The sequence below is a fragment of the Mauremys reevesii genome, linkage group 13 (assembly GCF_016161935.1).
Source record: "Mauremys reevesii isolate NIE-2019 linkage group 13, ASM1616193v1, whole genome shotgun sequence".
NCBI lineage: Eukaryota > Metazoa > Chordata > Testudines > Geoemydidae > Mauremys > Mauremys reevesii.
The window spans coordinates 14,141,564-14,160,068 of record NC_052635.1 but is presented as its reverse complement, the minus strand read 5'-3'; the positions used below and the strand labels follow the sequence as shown (position 1 = coordinate 14,160,068).

Here is an 18,505-nt window from a genome sequence, read left to right as displayed (position 1 = left end):
ACGTTGAGAAGTGGGGTTGTGATGGTTTATTGAGCGTTAACTTTTTGCTTCTCACCGTATACATATTGTGAGCATCTTCAGCCTGGCTGGGCTTGGTATCCCCACCCCTGTGCCGTGCCTGCCGTCCGGACAGCGACCGCGGGCATTCAACTGCCCCTGCCGGGGCACTGGAAAGAGTCAGACCACGGATGGGTCCCGACAGGCTGCCAGCGGCGATAGCGGCTGGCCCGGCCCACAGGTTCCCCACGCAGCCGTTCCCCGAGTGCCAGCAGGTGTTACAATGGCTGCGGGAGTTCGAAGAGGCCTGCCCCAGCAACAGCACTGGGGACAGGATCCAGGTTACCCGGCAGTGTGTGTGTGTGTGTGTGTGTGTGTGTGTGTGTGTGTGTGTGTGTGTGTGTGTGTGTCCCCTTGCGCCCCCTGCTAGAGGGGGACGGGCCCTGCTCTGTGTGTGTGTGTGTGTGTGTGTGTGTGCCCCGGCTTGGGGGGAGGGGCCCTGCTCTGTGTGTGTGTGTGTGTGTGTGTGTGTGTGTGTCCCTGCTTGGGGGGACGGGCCCTGCTCTGTGTGTGTGTGTGTGTGTGTGTGTGTGCCCCCTGCTGGAGGGGGATGGGCCCTGCTCTGTGTGTGTGTGTGTGTGTGCCCCCTGCTGGAGGGGGATGGGCCCTGCTCTGTGTGTGTGTATGTGTGTGTGTGCCCCCTGCTGGAGGGGGATGGGCCCTGCTCTGTGTGTGTGTATGTGTGTGTGTGCCCCCTGCTGGAGGGGGATGGGCCCTGCTCTGTGTGTGTGTGTGTGTGTGTGTGCCCCCTGCTGGAGGGGGATGGGCCCTGCTCTGTGTGTGTGTGTGTGTGTGTGTGTGTGCCCCCTGCTGGAGGGGGATGGGCCCTGCTCTGTGTGTGTGTGTGTGTGTGTGTGCCCCCTGCTGGAGGGGGATGGGCCCTGCTCTGTGTGTGTGTGTGTCCCTGCGCCCCTTGCTAGAGGGCTAATCCAAACCCCAGGACCATCCAGGCCGTGTGACTAAACCACGCCTGTGTCTTGTCTCATAAGCAAAAACCTCTGCACTTATGCTTGGTTCTCATGACCCATTTCTAACAAGAGTTGCACAGCCCCCTCTAGTGGCCACTCCACACATAGGACAACAGCTTGCTACTGCTACCAGCCGGGAGATTTATTTTTAACATTTCCCCCCTAATAATTTCCAGTTAAAAAGATAAATGAAAACTCAGCCCTGCTTTCAGGGGATTGATGGGGTTGTGCTTAGGGCAGCTGGTCTCTGGGGCCTGAAAATGATGAGATGGAAAAGAAACCAGCAAAAGGAAAAAAGAATATGTGGTAGGGGTATTTTGTTTGTTTAATTTGTGTGTGTGTGTCTGTGTCAGTGCATCTGTGTGTGCGCGCACCTCTTTTATGACACCTGATTTATCAGGAGAGGGTGTAATTTTTCTTCAGTATCTCTGAGAGCTGATTGGAAAATTGGGGGGAATTTTTTTTTTCTGATGGAAAAATGCCCATTTCATTGAAACAGAAAAATTCCACAAAACTGGGTCAGTTTTAACATTTCATTTAGAAAAATATAGAAAAAAAGTATGTAGAAAGTTGTGTGCTGTGTTGTTGTGGTCCCAGGCTATTAGAAAGATGAGGTGGGCATGTAATATCTTTTAGAAGCTGGTCCAGTTAAATATATTACCTCACCCACCTTGTCTCTCTATTTAGAAAAGTGACATTTTTGGTACAGAACATTTCAGTTTTTTGTTTCAAAATGACTGTTCATCCCAAACTAACTTGCTTTTCATAAGAAAAGTTTTCAAAGGGAAAAGTAAAAGCTTGGAATCATTGCAAATTTGTCAAAAGAAAATGTTTCAATTGACTCAAAAATTATTTATTTAAAGTTAGTTTCACGAACAATTTCAAAATGTTGGTGTTTGGTGCTGAAATAGAAGGCACCAAAATGTCCAAATCTTGGCCACAATTTCCATTTTCTGCTCAGTTTTACTCTCTGAAACCAGTAATTTTTAGCTCCTATAAAACATCTTTGTTTTCACCATGCAATGTTCTGATCTGTGATACAGAAGACCCAGCACCACCTCTGAAATTGAGCATCATGGATCACCCTTGATTTAAAGCATGATGCATTTATGTGGCCCACATGATATATTCCGATTGTGTGGCATCTCTACTGTCGTTTGAAAACAAAAAGTCAGGTTCTTTCTAGCCCTCATGGCTGCAGAAAAAAACTTTCCAAACCTGAATGGAGTGTGTCTGATTCAGCCACACCGGCCTGAGCTTGCAGAGTGCCTGAAACAATGACTCCAAGGGGTGAACCCTGCAGTTTTCTCTTGATCTCCTTGCAGTGAAATGACCCTTCAGTGTCAGTATTAACTATTTCACCATGATGAAATGGGAACATCCGTGAAAGCTGAGTTACTACAACCAGGCTGTATTGTGCCGGTGACCTCCTGGCAAAGCTCACACTGACGTCAGGGTGGGGATCTGGTATGGATTTGAGGGTCCTGAATACACATCCTGGCCGTGGGACAGTAACATGGAACTCAGCCCAGGAGCTGGACACCCCTGCTTTAAAACTTTTCTCGAGACCTTTTCGCGCAGCGAGGGAACATGCACAATGACTCAGAGACACCCATGGTTGTGAGGAGCAAGACCAGGTATTGTGCCACCCATCAGCACCCAGACGTTCAGTTCTCCAGCCAGCCCCTTGGTGCTTTCTCCTCACATGTGAAAGGAGCTTCCTCTATACAGACCTAGGGATCAAACCGGGGCTTCGGCCGTGCCCCAAGTGACCTCAGTCTCTCAGCTGTAACTGACTGGGCCCGGGTGGCTCCAGAGGGCAGGTTGTGGCCACAGAACCGGACAGCGTAAATTCAAACCCCAGCCTGGACAGGGAGCTGAAAATGAAATGCAGGCCTGTCATGCCAGCCTGTCTCAGGGGAAATGTAAGCAGGGTCCAACAGGCTACTCAGAATGTGTTCAAAGTGTTCCTGGCTCTGGGAGAGGAGTAGGAGTTAGTGGCTAGAGCAGGGTGGGGCTGGGAGCCAGGACTCCTGGGTTCTATCCCTGATTCTGAGAGGGGAGTAGGGTCTAGTGGTTAGAGGGGGGGGGCTGGGAGCCAGGATTCCTAGGTTCTGTCCAGGTAGGGGGTTGTGTCCAGGCATCCCTGTGCTGACACCATCTCCTAACCCCTCAGTGTGTCCCTGACTGCTGGAGGGGGGAGGTCTTCGGCAGACCAGCTGGATCTGGGGGCAGAGAACAATCAAGGTCGGCATCCTGAGGGGCCAGGCTGCCTCCTCCCCAGGGAGGCAGGAAGGATCAGCCCCCCTTTGGTAACTGGGGGACCCCACTAAGCACTGGGATGGGAGCAGTGACAGGAGATGGCTTCTCCCGCTCCCAGCCCTAGAGAGGTGGCCTCCCCACATAATGATCATTGATGGCAGCAAGACCCGGGAGTGGGCTGCAGTTCAGTCCTGGGCGAATCATCCCTATGCAGTGTTATGTGTGGCTGTTACCAGCTGCCCCACCCCAGAGCTGACTGCATCTCAGTGCCAGCCAAGCCATCCTCATGCTTGGCTCATCATGGGTTTAGATATAGGGGGTCAGACTTAGCCAGGTCTCATGCCCACGCCCCCACCTGGCCATGGCGTTACTAGTGCTTCCGCCTAATGTTAGCTGTGAGTGTTTCACATCTGGGCCTGGTCCACGCTGTGTGGCCCATGGAGATACTGCGCCCACATGTCTCCAGACAGCACTGGGGTGGGGGAGCAGTTTGTGGGGGCCCCTGGAGTGCTGCAGAGCCAGTGAGGGCCCTGGGCACAGCTGGGTGGGCACCATAATTAACACCCAGCAGAGCATCTGGCCTTTCCCCCAGCAGGGTTTGTTCCAAATAGGAATGACAAAGTGGCAGGGGGGGCGATTTCCCGGGATTAGAATCCTTCGGCCGCAGCTTTAACGCAGCAGCCAGGTGGCAGGGGTCCATTACTGGCAAACTGGGAAACTCCCCAGGAAAAAACGTGATTTTGTGGACGCTGCATTTTCCACTGGAAAATCATTGCCGGGGGAGATGGGGGGGAATTCCTGACTAGCTCTAGCGCTGGGACCCCTAAAGATGGGCAGCCTCCATTCTCTCCCAGCTCTGGGCTTCCCCACCTCTGCTGGTGCCCCTCACTCCCAACCCCCAGCCCTCTGCTAGACCAGCCCTGGGCTCCCCACAGCTCTGCCAGTGCCCCTCACTCCCGACCCACAGCCCCCTGCCATCCCAGCCCTGCCCCTTGCAGCTCTGCCAGTGCCCCTCACTTCCAATCTGCAGCCCCTACTGTCCCAATTGGATGGGATCTCAATCAGGGCCTAAGGGCCCTCTCCTGCTGTTCTCCAGGTGATGGTGCCAGCTTCTCCCTGGGAGAGGGGAAAACAAGCCTTGAAAAGAGCAGGAATTCAAAGCACCAATTCGCTGACTTTGTTCAGGCTTCTCTGATGGAAAAAACCCTTCTCTTGCTGCTGCTGCAGTGCCGGAGTGACTCAAACCTGCCAACTGCAAACTGTTCCAAAGCCAGGCTTGCCACAGCTTCCCTGCCTCGCCGGCCTGCTCCTTTTCGAACCTGGCCCCCACCCCCCAGAGGTCACACATCTGTGCCGGGCTGGGGCTGGACTTGGCAGAAACAGCTGCAGACAATCCGGGAAACAGAGGCTCACCAGATTGCGTTTCAGGGGAATCCCCTGTTTCTTGGCTAACAGCCTCTTGCTCTTCGTCAGCAGGCTCCAGATATACCTCTGCTCCCGGACCCAGGAGCGCCGTAGACACGGTAGCCGCTTGGGCTCTTCCCTTGTGGCAGGTCCCTTCAGGAGAAGGTCTCCAAAACCAACATCCTCTGAACTCTAAATCCATGGATCCCACGATATAGCTCCAGCACCCCCACTATGGTCTGATCTCTCGCTTCTCCGCCGAGCTCTCCCACTTCGCAGGTCAGGGACAAACCACTGCAGGGCTCTGTGAATATTTATCCAGACCAGTGCCTCTCAAGGATGGGTCCGTGGAATGGCGCTGCACCCCGAGATTGCCCTGACTCAGTTGAGGAAGGTAGCAGGCCCGTCCCTGGTATCAAAAAGAGAAACACTGAGCTTGTGAGGCTCTGTACCTCAGGGGTGACACCCAGCACCCGCATGTTCATCCTTGTAATATGATTGTGTGGTCGTCCATATTGAGTGTCTTCAGAAGACTCACGATGTACTGAGCATTGTTGTTATAGCGATATTATAGTAATGTTATAGGTTATAACTTCATGTATCTAGTTATGAGGCTGAAAATATATCCTCATGGGTGAAAGCAAGCCCAGAAAAAAACTCTCCAAGAGAAGAGAGGCAGTTCACACCTCATCAGGGCGTGGCTGCGACAAACCCAGCCCAGCCTCAAAGGAACAAAAGAATCTGTTGAGGGAGTCACCCCCCTACCTTTGGGCAGTCTGGAACTGCGAGGAGATATCGCTCACCTGACTCTGAAGGGGAGGCCAAAGCCAAGAGGGAAGAAAGAACGTGATAAAAGAGATAGACATTTGCCGTGTGTTTCCTCTCTCTTCTACTTACATCTACAGACATCACCACCAAGCGACCGAAGAGCTGATCAAAGGGGAGAGCTTGGCTGAAGAGCAACCAGTCAGCCTGTGGCGAGAAGCATCTAAGTTTGTAAGGGCACTGAAAGTGTTAAGATCAGCTTAGAATGTGTTTTGCTTTCATTTCACTTGACCAAATCTGACTTGTTGTGCTTTGACTTATAATCACTTAAAATCTATCTTCTTAGTTAATAAATCTGTTTATTTATTCTACCTGAAGCAGTGTGTTTGGTTTGAAGCATGACAGAGACTCCTCTTGGGATAACAAGCCTGATGCATATCAATTTCTTTGTTAAATTGACAAACTCATATAAGCTTGCAGCGACCAGCGGGCATAACTGGACACTGCAAGACGGAGGTTCCTAGGGTTGTGTCTGGGACCAGAGAGATTGGCTAATGTCATTTGGTTGCACAATCCAAGCAGCAGCTTACATGCCAGAGGCTGTGCATGAACAGCCCAGGAGTGGAGGTTCTCACAGCAGAGCAGGGTAAGGCTGGCCCCCAGAGTCGGGGATTGGGGTGACCTAGCAAATCACTGGTCCAGATAACACCAGAGGGGAACGTCACAGTGGCGCAGCGAGCAGGGTGTACGTACAGCTTGTTACTCCAAGTGGAGTTCACAATTTAAGCACTGATATTTGTGATTTTAAATGAGCCTTAAGTGCAGTGGCTAAGGACAGTCAGGAGAAGGTCACAGTTTTGTTATTTTCTGTTTGTTTATTTTGAGTGAGGGAAATAAGCACAAGAAAGCTGGAAAATGACTACCAGTGAGGCAGCTACAAAACTAGAGCTGGCCAGACTGGAAGCAGAAGAGAAGGCTAAGGACAGCGAGTTTCAAATGGGGCAGGCAGAAATGAGGCTCAAAGAAGAGGAGGCTGCACACCGAAGGGCTATGTAAGAAAAAGAGAGAGAGCGGGAAGAAAGAGAGAAAGAGCGAAAACACCAACTGGACCTGCTAGAGAAGCAGAAGCAGAACCCCCCGACCCCAACGACTCCCATCACTCCAAAAATCCACAAGTGGGAACACTTATGTCCGGCATAAAGTGAGGATGATGATATTGCTGGATATCAGACTTGGAAAGGCTGTGTGTAATACATGAAATCCCTCATGATGAGAGAGTTCCTACGCTGATTGCGAAATTAACTGGAATGGAATTCAGTGGAATGCCTACTGAAGATGCTTTAGACTATGGTAAATTTAAAGATGCTGTTTTGTGAAGTTTTCAGGTTACTCCTGAAACATATAGAGTTAAATTTAGGACTCTCAAGAGGGATATTGGTAGGAGTAATGGGGAATATGTAAACACAATGAAAGATTTATTGGGAAAATGGGTGAGGGGTAAAGAGGTGGCAAGTTTTGAGGGAATGTTGGATCTTGTTGCTCAAGAGCATTTCCTAAGTGTATGTAAGGCTGATGTGAAGCAGTGTCTATGGGACAAAGATGTAAAGTCTATGGATGAGGTGGTTTTTTTAACTGATGCCTTCGAACAGACTCAGGCGTCTATTGAGGGCAGGCCACAGAAAGGGGGTTAAAATTGATGGGAAGGGAGGATCCCATTTCACCCCTTGGAAGAGAGAAGGGGGCTGGGAGCCTAAACATTCTCTTTCCCAAAAACATTCCTGTACTAGTAACTCCCATCCCAAATCTCCTGTAAAAGCAGAAGAGCCCAGAAAGTGCTATTGGTGTAATTCCACTGATCACCTGAAGAATAAATGCCCTGTGCTAGGAGGAAGCAGGCAAACAATAGCTCACATTAGTTCTGCTGCCCTCAAAACCGACCCCCACCCCCAAGTCATTGAAACCTATCATATTGGCTCTGTGAGGTTAGCCTCTGCAGAACCAGATCCGGAGCATGTTAAACCTGTCCAAATTGATGGCAGGGAATACGTGGGGCAGAAGGATACAGGGGCCCAGATCTCTCTGGTTAAGCAGAGTGTGGTCCCAAAGGCCAGTATGCTGCCTGGCCAAATGGCAGAGATTCTGGGGGTGGGCGAAAGCAGATTCCTCGTACCCCTAGCTAAAATCCATGTGGTGTGGGAAGGTTTGGAAAGAGTTTTGATTGTGGGGGTAATGGAGCACCTCCTATTCGACCTGCTCCTGGGTAATGATTTTTCTGTGTAGCTCAGGTTAAAGTATTTGCCTGCAGCAGGAGGGAGTGTTATGCTGGGACCCCTGAGGGAAAGGGTAAGGTCTCAGGAACTGCTGAGAGACTGGGAGAGAGTCTCCTTGCTTCTTCTGCAGCAGGGAGAAATCACATGCTTCCAGGTGGGAGGGTGGTTGAGACCAACTCCTGCACTGCAGCTGGAGGAAGGGATCAGGGTGTAGTGCCTGCCAGGGAGAGACCTGTCCAGGTTGTTAGCTGCCAGCAGGTCACAGCTGAACCAGAGACAAACCCGGCTCCAGGGAGCATAGAGCAATGCCTCCCAGAGGAGAGCCCAGAGAAGGGGCAGGGGATCTCAGAAACCACTGAGGTGGGTGAGGATTCCTGTGACTCTGTAACACAGGGAAGCAGGTTGCTTCCAAGTATGGGAGGGGCTGAGGCTAGCTCCTTTCCAGCAGAAGGCAACGTGCCCTCAGGTGCAGGGGCAGGAGAGGTGTTGTCAATGATTAAGGAAACTGTCCCAGTTGTTAGCTGGCAGAGTTTGCAGATGAACGAGAGACAGAACCCTTCCTAGGGAGCACAGAGAAATGTGTCTTAGGAGGAGACCCAGAGGAGGAAACTGGGGAAGGAATAGTGGGGGTACAGGAATGTCTCCTCACTAGTCACTTGGGGCAGGATGCCCAGGACACTAGGAGGATGGCAGGGTTAGTATCTGTGCACCCAGGCACTCAGCCTGTGACCCAGGTTTTGAGAAGGAACTGGGTAACTGACCTCCTGGAGGGGAGCAGTCACACAGCTGACTTCTCAGGGACAGAGAAGGGGGTGGCAGAGGGTACCCCAATCCAGGTCGCAGTTTTTCAGGAGGCTATTTCTGATAAGTTTTTGGAAAGTAACTGTGTCTCTTTACATCAAGATGCAGCTTCAATGTGATAACAGACCATGTGCTTGATTGTTTGTTTGAAAAGTGTGAATTGGGGGGGCTTTGTTCCAGGTGGGCCTTGAGTGGGCCTGACTGCTATAAAAAGGCAGTCAGCAGGGAACCAGCTAAGCAGTGAATAGTGGAGGCTAACAGAGGGGGTTTCATCTTGCGGGCTTCTCTGAATAGTTACTGCAACAGGTGAGGAAGCTCTTATAACGAAGGTAATATGGAAGGTGAGCGTTCTGCTGTTATAACCTGCACAGGTTGTGCCATGTTTGTCTTTCTCCCACAGGACAGAAGCGACTTTGTCTGTACCAAGTGCAAGCTGGTCTCCATAGGTTCAAGGTCTGGAGAAACAAGTATCAACTCTGAGTTGCATAAGAGAAAATGAAGATTTCCTGAACAGACATCAGGATATGCTTCTACGGGCACAACATTCTGGAGAATCAGAGCAGACTAATGTAGTGCCCATCTTTAAAAAAGGGAAGAAGGAGGATCCGGGGAACTACAGGCCAGTCAGCCTCACCTCAGTCCCTGGAAAACTCATGGAGCAGGTCCTCAAGGAATCAATTCTGAAGCACTTAGAGGAGAGGAAAGTGATCAGGAACAGTCAGCATGGATTCACCAAGGGCAAGTCATGCCTGACTAACCTAATTGCCTTCTGTGAGGAGATAACTGGGTCTGTGGATGAGGGGAAAGCAGTGGATGTGTTATTCCTTGACTTTAGCCAAGCTTTTGATATGGTCTCCCACAGTAGTCTTGCTGGCAAGTTAAAGAAGTATGAGCTGGATGATTGGACTATAAGGTGGATAGAAAGCTGGCTAGATCATCGGGCTCAACGGGTAGTGATCAACGGCTCCATGTCTAGCTGGCAGTTGGTATCAAGCGGAGTGCCCCAAGGGTCGGTCCTGAGGCCGGTTTTGTTCAAGATCTTCATTAATGATCTGGAAGATGGCGTGGACTGCACTCTCAGCAAGTTTTCAGATGACACTAAACTGGGAGGAGTGGTAGATACACTGGAAGGTAGGGATAGGATACAGAGAGACCTAGACAAATTGGAGGATTGGGCCAAAAGAAATATGATGAGGTTCAACAAGGACAAGTGCAGAGTCCTGCACTTAGGACAGAAGAATCCCATTCACTGTTACAGACTAGGGACCAAGTGGCTAGGCAGCAGTTCTGCAGAAAAGGACCTAGGGGTTACAGTGGATGAGAAGCTGGATGTGAGTCAACAGTGTGCCCTTGTTGCCAAGAAGGCTAACAGCATTTTGGGCTGTATAAGTAGGGACATTGCCAGCAGATCGAGGGATGTGATCATTCCCCTCTATTCGACATTGTTGAGATTTGTGGGGCCCAAAACTGTGCGCAGTTTTGGGCCCCACACTACAAGAAGGACGTGGACAAATTGGAAAGAGTCCAGCAGAGGGCAACAAAAATGATTAGGGGGCTGGAGCACATGACTTATGAGGAGAGGCTGAGGGAACTGGGATTGTTTAGTCTGCAGAAGAGAAGAATGAGGGGGGATTTGATAGCTGCTTTCAACTACCTGAAAGGGGGTTCCAAAGAGGATGGATCTAGACTGTTCTCAGTGGCAGAAGATGACAGAACAAGGAGTAATGGTCTCAAGTTGCAGAGGGGGAGGTTTAGGTTGTCTATTAGGAAAAACTTTTTCACTAGTAGGGTGGTGAAGAAATGGAATGGGTTACCTAGGGAGGTGGTGGAATCTCCTTTCCTTAGTTTTTTTTTCAGACAAAGCCCTGGCCCCCTGGCTGGATGAGTTTTTTGTCCTGCTTTGTCCTGGGTTGAGCAGAGGGACCTACCTCCTGAGGTCCTTTCCAACCCTGATATACTTTGATTCTATGAGACCAGGAAATTGCCAGATGGTAGTTTGGCAGAACACAAATGACCCAACGGACAGAGAAGAGGGTGTTCTGCCCCAGGCTGGTGAGACACAGAGAACAGTTATGGGAAAGGAGCTGGGAAGAGGTGCAGCTGATCAAAGGGAAAATGCACCAAGCCCAGAGAGCACAGATCACAGCCCTCGAGGGGGCAGGGAAGGACTCAGTGCTGGGAGGGAAAAACACGGGATAACCCCAAAAGGGGAGCTGGATTTTCTGCATATGTACAGTCCTGGGGTTGGGAGACCACTCCCCAAAGGGCCAGTCAGTGTGCAGGATCCCTCTAAACACCTATCTCGCCGGACCCTGAGGCATCAAAATTCTAGAAACTTGAATAAATTAAGAGCCCCCACAGAGGGAAACACTGGAGGGAAAGAAAAGCCAGGATGGATTACATGGGAGAGAGTCAAATGACACCTTGGGTAATGAACAAAGTAACCTCAAACTAAAATATCTGAACAGAGAGGGTGGTATCATAACGATACTTGTAAACACCCATCTGTGATAAAAAAAATTGTATTAAGTTTTGGGGATAAGAATTTTAACACGGATGTTAAACCTTATGATAATGCTACTTTTCAATTAATACCTGTAAACAGGTTTAAAGCTTATCACAGCAGAGAAACCATAAAAAACCTGGTTTGTTGTGTGAGAATGGGGAAACTGAGGCACGCTGCCTCATGGCCTTAATGGCTAGATGCCAAGAGAACTATAAGAACAAACTGCCTTCAAGCTAGTCAGTGACTAACCCTCTTGCAGTAAACTAAGAGGGTAGGTGTGACGCTCTGTACTTCGGGGCAACACCCAGCACCCCCATGTTCATCCTTGTGAAATGATTGTGTGGTATCCAGTGCAAAGTTTGTCATGTTGGGTGTCTTCAGGAGCCTCATGATGCACTGAGGATGGTTATAGTGATATTATAGTAATGTTATAGGTTATAATTTCATGTATAAAGGTATGAGGCTGAAAATGTATCCTCCTGGCTTAAAGCAAGCTCAGGCAAAAACTCTCCAAGAGCAGAGGGGCAGTTCACACCTCATCAGGGCAGGTATGGGACAAACCCAGCCCAGCCTCACAGGAACAAAGGACACTGGCCTAGGCAGCAACAAGAGAATCTGTTAGACTCTGGAGGGAGTCACCCCCCTTCCCTGGGTCAGTTTGGGACTGCGATGAGGTAATGCTCCCCTGACTCTGAAAGGGGGGGGAGGGGCAAAGCCAAGAGGGATGAAAGGACATGCTAAAAGGGAGAGATGTTTGCCAGGCTCTCTCTCTTCCACCTCCACCTACAGACACCACCACCAAGCGACTGCAGCTCTGATGAAAGGGGAGAGCCTGGCTGAAGGGCAACCAGCCAGCCTGTGGTGAGAAGCAACTAAGTTTATAAGGGCACTGACAGTGTTAGGATCAGTTGAGAATGAGTTTTGCTTTTATTTCATTTGACTAAATCTGACTTGTTGTGCTTTGACTTATAATCACTTAAAATCTCTCGTCATAGTTAATAATCTGTTTGTTTATTCTACCTGAAGCAGTGTGTTTGGTTTGAAGCATGTCAGAGGCTCCCCTTGGGATAACAAGCCTGGTAAATATCAATTTCTTTGTTAAATTGATGAATTTATATAAGCTTGCAGCATCCAGCGGGTATAACTGGGCACTGCAATTCAGAGGTTCCTAGGGTTATCTCTGGGACCGGAGATATTGGCTAGTGTCATTTGGTTGCACAATCCCAGGAGCAGCTTACATGCCAGAAGCTGTGTGTGACCAGCCCAGGAGTGGGGGTTCCCACAGCAGAGCAGGGTAAGGCTGGCTGCCAGAGTCAAGGATTGGAGTGACCTAGCAGATCACTGGTTCAGATAACACCAGAGGGGAACGTCACACAGCTATACAATGTGTAACAGCTGTAACAGGAGAGAGTGCCAGAGCCCCACCTCACGCTAGCCTGGTGCGTAGTGGGCTCAGCCGGGATGGGGCAGACCTGCTGTCCCGGATCAGGCAGAGCAGTGATTTGAATCACCGTTTCTTGCCTCCCATGGGAGTGCCCCGGCTGGGATGGGGCATGTCTGGCTCTTTCTCACAACAATTTTGGAAGGGTTTTTCGTGGAATTCCAAAATCACAAAAGTTTTCACGGGATGGAAGGTGGATTCCCACGTCCAACACAAAAGCCTCACAGGAGGACAGAGCAATAAGCAGAGATCTGCCCGTCGGAGCTGGGGATATGAATCTCCTCTCTGCATGAGCTGAGGGGGCAATCCCTGCAACTTCTCAAAGTTCCAACTTTCCGGTGGGGCCAATGCCCAGATCTTCTGTGGGAATAGCCGGTTAGCAGACCTGGTGCCCAAGCAGACGGAGCATTGTCTAGGGGGTTGTAGGACTCATTAAACCTTTTCTTGGGTGCTACAAAAGGCTTCCACTCGGCAGCTCTCAACTGGTGGGTTGATGGGTCCTTTGTACAGAGTTTGATTCTATTCTGTTCAAGCTCTTGTGGCCCTGAGTGCTAACATCTGCCGGTTAATTGCACTAACATCTGGGGCTTTAATGCTCTAACATCTGGGGCTTTAATGCTCTAACATCTGGGGCTTTAATGCACTAATTTCTGGGCTATAAAGCACTAACATCTGGGATTTCATGCACTAATTTCTGGGGCTTTAATTCACTAACATCCGGAGCTTTAATTCACTAGCGCCTGGGGTTTAACACGCTACCATCTGGCCTTTGCTACTGAGGAACTGGGCATCCATGAAGGGCTCAGATTCCTGATGGGGGCGTTTGCCTCTTGCACTTTCTGACCACCTCTGGCCCAGGCCTGGTGCGTGCAGTGTCCCTGAGCCAGCTGCACTAAGGAAATCCCCCCCAGCTCCCCACCACTGGCTTCCCCTCTGCCAGGAAGCTGACAGGCACGATCTGCTGCTGCTGGGCAGAAGTGGCACTGGGGGCGGGCACGCTGCGGTTCATTCCTCCACACGCAGAGCTAAACCCAGGCACTAGGCGGATGCTGTTACGACACATCCCCAACCCGTCTGCCCAGCAATGTCTGATGCCAGCCCCACCCCACCCCCGCCCCCTCTCTGGCAGGGAGGGGCTGGACGGGTGGATCCATGTCTGTTTGTGGGCCTGGGTTTCCTCGCAGGTGTTTCCTGTCACAGCGTCAGAGAGCTTGGTGCAGGCAGGGGGCGGCCCTGGTCTCTCTAGCCCTGGGGGTCCCAGTCCCACCCCTCACCCCGCAGAGCTGCCATCCCATCCCCTGTTCCCTGATGGCTCCTGGGGGGGCCCATCCCACTCTGGTCTCTGCCTGGCTTTTGTTTCTCTGCTCGGTCGTCTCAGCTGGTAAGTGACCGCTGTTCGCTCCCCCGGATGCCTGGGTCCCATCCCCATCCCAGTCTCTCTACCCCAGGACTGGGTGCTGCAGAGCCCCCTAGGGTGGCTGTCCCGGATGCCTGAGTCCCATCTCCATCCCGGTCTCTCTCCTTCTCTCAGGGGTTCACCACTTCACCCACTCCCAGATCATTTTGCCGCGGGCGGCCTCCGGGCTGCCCAAGCGCCAGAGCCTGCTGCAGGTGAACGGCCTGGCGCTCTCGGCCTACGACAGCAGCAGCCGGAGGATGATGCCGCGCAACGGCTACATGCAGGGCGACCGGGAGACCCACCAGTTCTGGAGCGTCAGCAGCGCCCGGTGCATGTTCTGGGACCCCTGGGTGGAGACTGAGTACCAGGCCCTGGTGCGGGTGGTGAACGCCAGCTCCCCAAAGGCCGGTGAGTCCTCGGGCCCTGGCACTCCGTTAGCTCGGCCCAGGAAAGGAGGCACGCGCAGTGGGAGGGAGCTAGGGGCAGGACACCAGAGGGGAATGATTTCTGTGGTACCTAGTGGTTAAAGTGGGGTGCAGGGGAGCTGGGATCTCTATCCCCAGCTCTGGAAGGGAAGTGGGGTCTCAGGGTTGGGGGGGGGCGGGGGCTGGGAGCCAGGACTCCTAGGTTCTCTATACAGCCCTGGGAGGAGAGGGGGGTCTAGTGGTTAGAGCAAGGGGGGAGCTGGGAGCCAGGACTCCTGGGTTCCACCCCTGGGAGAACTTCGCCCCACTCTGCCCCCTGGTGGCAGCTCCCTGCTGGGTCACTCATGTGGCCGCTCCGCCCCCAGAGCCCTACTACATGCAGGTCGTGCAGAGCTGTGAGCTGGACGCAGCGAGCGGCGCCATCCAAGCTGTTACCAGGTACGCCCTGAACGGGGAGGACGTGCTGCAGTACCATGGGGACCAGAACCGCTGGTTCTCAGTGCACCCGGCGGCCTGGCGTGTGGCCGAGCGCTGGAACCGCGAGAGGGAGACACTGGCCGGGATCAATGCCCACACGCCGCAGCAGTGCGGGACCTTCATCCGGATCACGGCGCCATTCATCGTGCAGACGACAGGTGGCAGCTCTGCCGGTGCCCCTCACTCCCAATCCACAGCCCCCTGCTAGCCCAGCCCTGCCCCCCATCCCCAGCTCTGCCAGTGCCCCTCACTCCAGATCCACAGCCCCCTGGTAGCCCAGCCCTGCCCCCCATCCCCAGCTCTGCCGGTGCCCTTCACTCCCGATCCACAGCCCCCTGGTAGCCCAGCCCTGCCCCCCATCCCCAGCTCTGCCGGTGCCCCTCACTCCCGACCTGCAGCCCCCTGCTAGCCCTGCCCTGCCCCCCATCCCCAGCTCTGCCAGTGCCCCTCACTCCCGATCCACAGCCCTCTGCTAGCCCAGCCCTGCCCCCATCCCCAGCTCTGCCAGTGCCCCTCACTCCCGACCCGCAGCCCCCTGCTAGCCCAGCCCTGCCCCCCATCCCCAGCTCTGCCAGTGCCCCTCACTCCCGATCCACAGGCGCCTGCTAGCCCAGCCCTGCCCCCCATCCCCAACTCTGCCAGTGCCACTCACTCCCGATCCACAGTCCCCTGCTAGCCCAGCCCTGCCCCCCATCCCCAGCTCTGCCGGTGCCCCTCACACCCAACCCGCAGCCTCCGTGATCTTTAACCCTTTCTGTCCCCTCAGCCCAGCCCACGGTGCACGTATCCTTCGTGCAAGGAACGCAGGGCCGGCCTCGTCGCCTCATGTGCCATGTGACAGGGTTCTACCCCCGTGACATCGAGGTGACCTGGGAGCAGGGGGGCCGGGGGGCCCTAGGGGAACAGAGGACCAGCGGGATCCGGCCCAATGGAGACCCCACCTTCCAGATCCGAGTGTCCATTGAGCTGGGGCTGGGGGAGCACGTGTGTGTGGTGAGACATGTCAGCCTGGGGGGCGCCCCCCTGAGGATCACCTGGGGTGAGTGTGTGTGTGTGGGGGGTGTACTGGGAATGGAGCACCCTCTATGGAAGCGGGGGCAGGGGAGCTGGGGGCAGAAAGGCAGTGGGGCAGTTTGGGGAGGCATGGACAGGCAGAGAGGAGGTTCTGGGGGGCTCTGAGGGGGAGATGAAGATGGGTGTTCTGGGGGCTAAGAGGGGGGAAGGGAAGGGGGAGGTTGTGGGGGATTCAAAGAGGGAGGGGAAGGTGGGAAGTTCTGGGGGGCTCAGAGGGGGAGGGGAAGAGGGAATTTAGCTGCAGGGCAGACTCATGGGGAGCTGTGGGGCTGCTGGCCCGGGGCCAAGGGGCGGGGGGGAGGGGGGGAATAGGTGCAGGCGGGGCCCGTGGCTCACTCTGTCTCTGCTCATTTGCAGATCGCCAGGCCACAGGCCAGGCCGGGTCCCTGGGCATCCTCGCTGGCTGTGTGCTGGCTGCTCTGGGAGCCGCCGCCCTGAACTGGTATCTGAGGGGGAGGGCAGGTGAGTGATGTCCCCTAGTGTCCCCCCAACGCCACCCCCCGCAGCTCAGTGCTCCCAGTGCCCCCGCAGCTCAGTGCCCCCTAGTGCCCCCAGCACCCCCTGGAGCTCAGCGCCCCCTAGTGCCCCCAGCACCCCTGGAGCTCAGCGCCCCCTAGTGCCCCCAGCACCCCCTGCAGCTCAGCGCCCCCAGCACCCCCTGCAGCACAGCGCCCCCTAGTGCCCCCAGCACCCCTGCAGTTCAGTGCCCCAGCACCCCTGCAGCACAGCGCCCCTAGTGCCCCAGCACCCCCTGCAGTACAGCGCCCCCTAGTGCCCCCAGCAGCCCCTGCAGCTCAGCGCCCCCTAGTGCCCCCGGCCCCCCTGCAGCACAGCGCCCCTAGTGCCCCCAGCGCCCCTGCAGCTCAGCGCCCCTAGTGCCCCAGCAGCCCCTGCAGCTCAGCGCCCCCCTGCAGCTCAGTGCCCCCTAGTGCCCCCAGCACCCCCTGCAGCACAGCGCCCCCTAGTGCCCCCAGCACCCCCTGCAGCTCAGCACTCCTAGCGCTGCCCTGGGGCATTGGGGTAAGCACTGACTGCCAGGGGAACATGTTCCCCCAGTACAATCCCCCTGCGCAACCCCTGGGGTTTCCCCTTGCTGCTCTCCCAGCCACGGACTGACCCAGCCTGGCCCTGCCTTGCGTGAGCTACCCGGGCTCTGTGCTGCGGCCTGGCTTGCCCCCCTCCCCCATTCCCACTGCAGGGGGAGGGAGCAGGGTCTCCGCCTGAGTCAATCCCTGTTTGGCTTCCCCCCCAGGCCGCTCGGAGGGGCCGTACCACCCGACGCAGCCACAGCCAGGAACCCTCGATTCCGCCCTGGCTAAGCCAGGAGACACCTTGGCCACATCTCTGTCCTGCCCAGGTGTCACCGCGTGACCGTCGCTGTCCTGGGCTAGCACCACATGGGCCAGCCTGGGCGAAGAGGAGGTCCTGGGGGGGGGTCGTGGATTTGGCCAAAACTTCCTGAGGTTACGGGGGGGGAGCAGGTGTAACCCTGCCGTGCCTCCGTCCTGTGCTCTCCCCACCACCTCCAGTCACCCCTGTGCCCCATAGTGCCCAGCCCCCCAAATGCCAGTCCCCAGCCCCACCCGGGTGGCACCGCAATCATGCACAGGGCAGGGGTGAAATGGTGGCGCTTTCAAGCCACCAACCATCAGTACACGTGGAACCTTCACAGAGTTTTTTACTGGAGCCGTTTTGTTACCTTGGTTTGCCCAGGTGCTGCACAAGGCCGGCTCTGCATCGCTGGCGTTGGCAGGAGCGGGTGGACTTGGAGAGGGGGCACTGGGGCTCAGGACGCCTGGGTTCTCTTCCTGCCTTTGTGGCTGGCTGCCCTGGGGTGGGTGGGCAGAACATCTTGCAGATCCAGCATTTCCTCTCACTTGGGGGGAGAGCCCACCTCTGCCCCTTGCAGCACAGTGCCCCCAAGCGAGCCCCCCTCTGCCCCTGTGCATGCTGCTCCCTACTGAGCCCCCATCTGCCCCCTGCAGCATGGCACCCACTACCGAGCCCCCCATCTGCCCCCTGCAATATAGTGCCCCCTACTGAGCCCCCTGCCCTCTGCAGCCCAGCGCCCCCTACTGATCCCCCCTCTGGCCTCATTCCAGCACCGCCTGCTGAGCCCACCTCTGCGCCCCTGCAGCATGGCACCCCCTACCGAGGTCCCCATCTGGCCCCTGCAGCATGGTGCCTCCTACCACGTCCCCCAACCCCGGCTGGCATCTGCCCTCTGTGCTACCGTAATACTTCAGAGATGCTTCAGTGAGTTTTTTCCTCTGACTGGACACCTTCCAGGCCTGGGCACAATTCTTTCCCCTGATACAGCTCTTGTTCCAGCTCAGGTGGTAGCTGGGGGATTCTTCATGATGGCTCATCTCTCCGTTTGTTCTCTTCCACCTCTTTATATATCTTTTGCATAAGGCGGGAATCCTTTGTCCCTCTCTGGGTTCCCACCCCTTCCTTCTCAATGGAAAGACACCGGGTTAAAGATAGATTCCAGTTCAGGTGACATGATCACGTCACTGCAAGACTTTGTAACAGGCGACGGTTGAACCCGAGCAGCTGGTAGCCTTTATGGCAGCCAGCAGCCATTATGGGAAAACCGACACCCCCGCCCATACACAGCAGCCTGAACTTTTGAAGTGTCTTCCCTTGGCAGCCT

The 18,505-nt window shown here is 54.5% G+C and overlaps 1 protein-coding gene across 1 annotated transcript; it reads left to right on the top strand.

Annotated features, from left to right (window-relative positions):
• The first annotated feature begins 13,652 nt into the window (after positions 1–13,652).
• On the top strand, positions 13,653–17,776 carry LOC120381056 (DLA class II histocompatibility antigen, DR-1 beta chain-like). The gene is made up of 6 exons (XM_039499092.1): positions 13,653–13,855; positions 14,006–14,281; positions 14,664–14,933; positions 15,542–15,814; positions 16,207–16,311; positions 17,102–17,776. The coding sequence occupies exons 1-6, from the start codon at positions 13,783–13,785 to the stop codon at positions 17,218–17,220; spliced, it is 1,116 nt and encodes a 371-aa protein (XP_039355026.1). The 5' UTR covers positions 13,653–13,782; the 3' UTR covers positions 17,221–17,776.
• Positions 17,777–18,505: the final 729 nt, after the last annotated feature.

What these genes read in the sequence shown, in the direction of transcription:
- LOC120381056 (XM_039499092.1), top strand. Translation starts at nt 13,783, where the DNA reads ATGGCTCCTGGGGGGGCCCATCCCACTCTGGTCTCTGCCTGGCTTTTG. An exon ending in ATTCATCGTGCAGACGACAG is followed by an intron (nt 14,934 to 15,541) that starts GTGGCAGCTCTG and finishes CTGTCCCCTCAG; the next exon opens with CCCAGCCCACGGTGCACGTA. An exon ending in GTATCTGAGGGGGAGGGCAG is followed by an intron (nt 16,312 to 17,101) that starts GTGAGTGATGTC and finishes CTTCCCCCCCAG; the next exon opens with GCCGCTCGGAGGGGCCGTAC.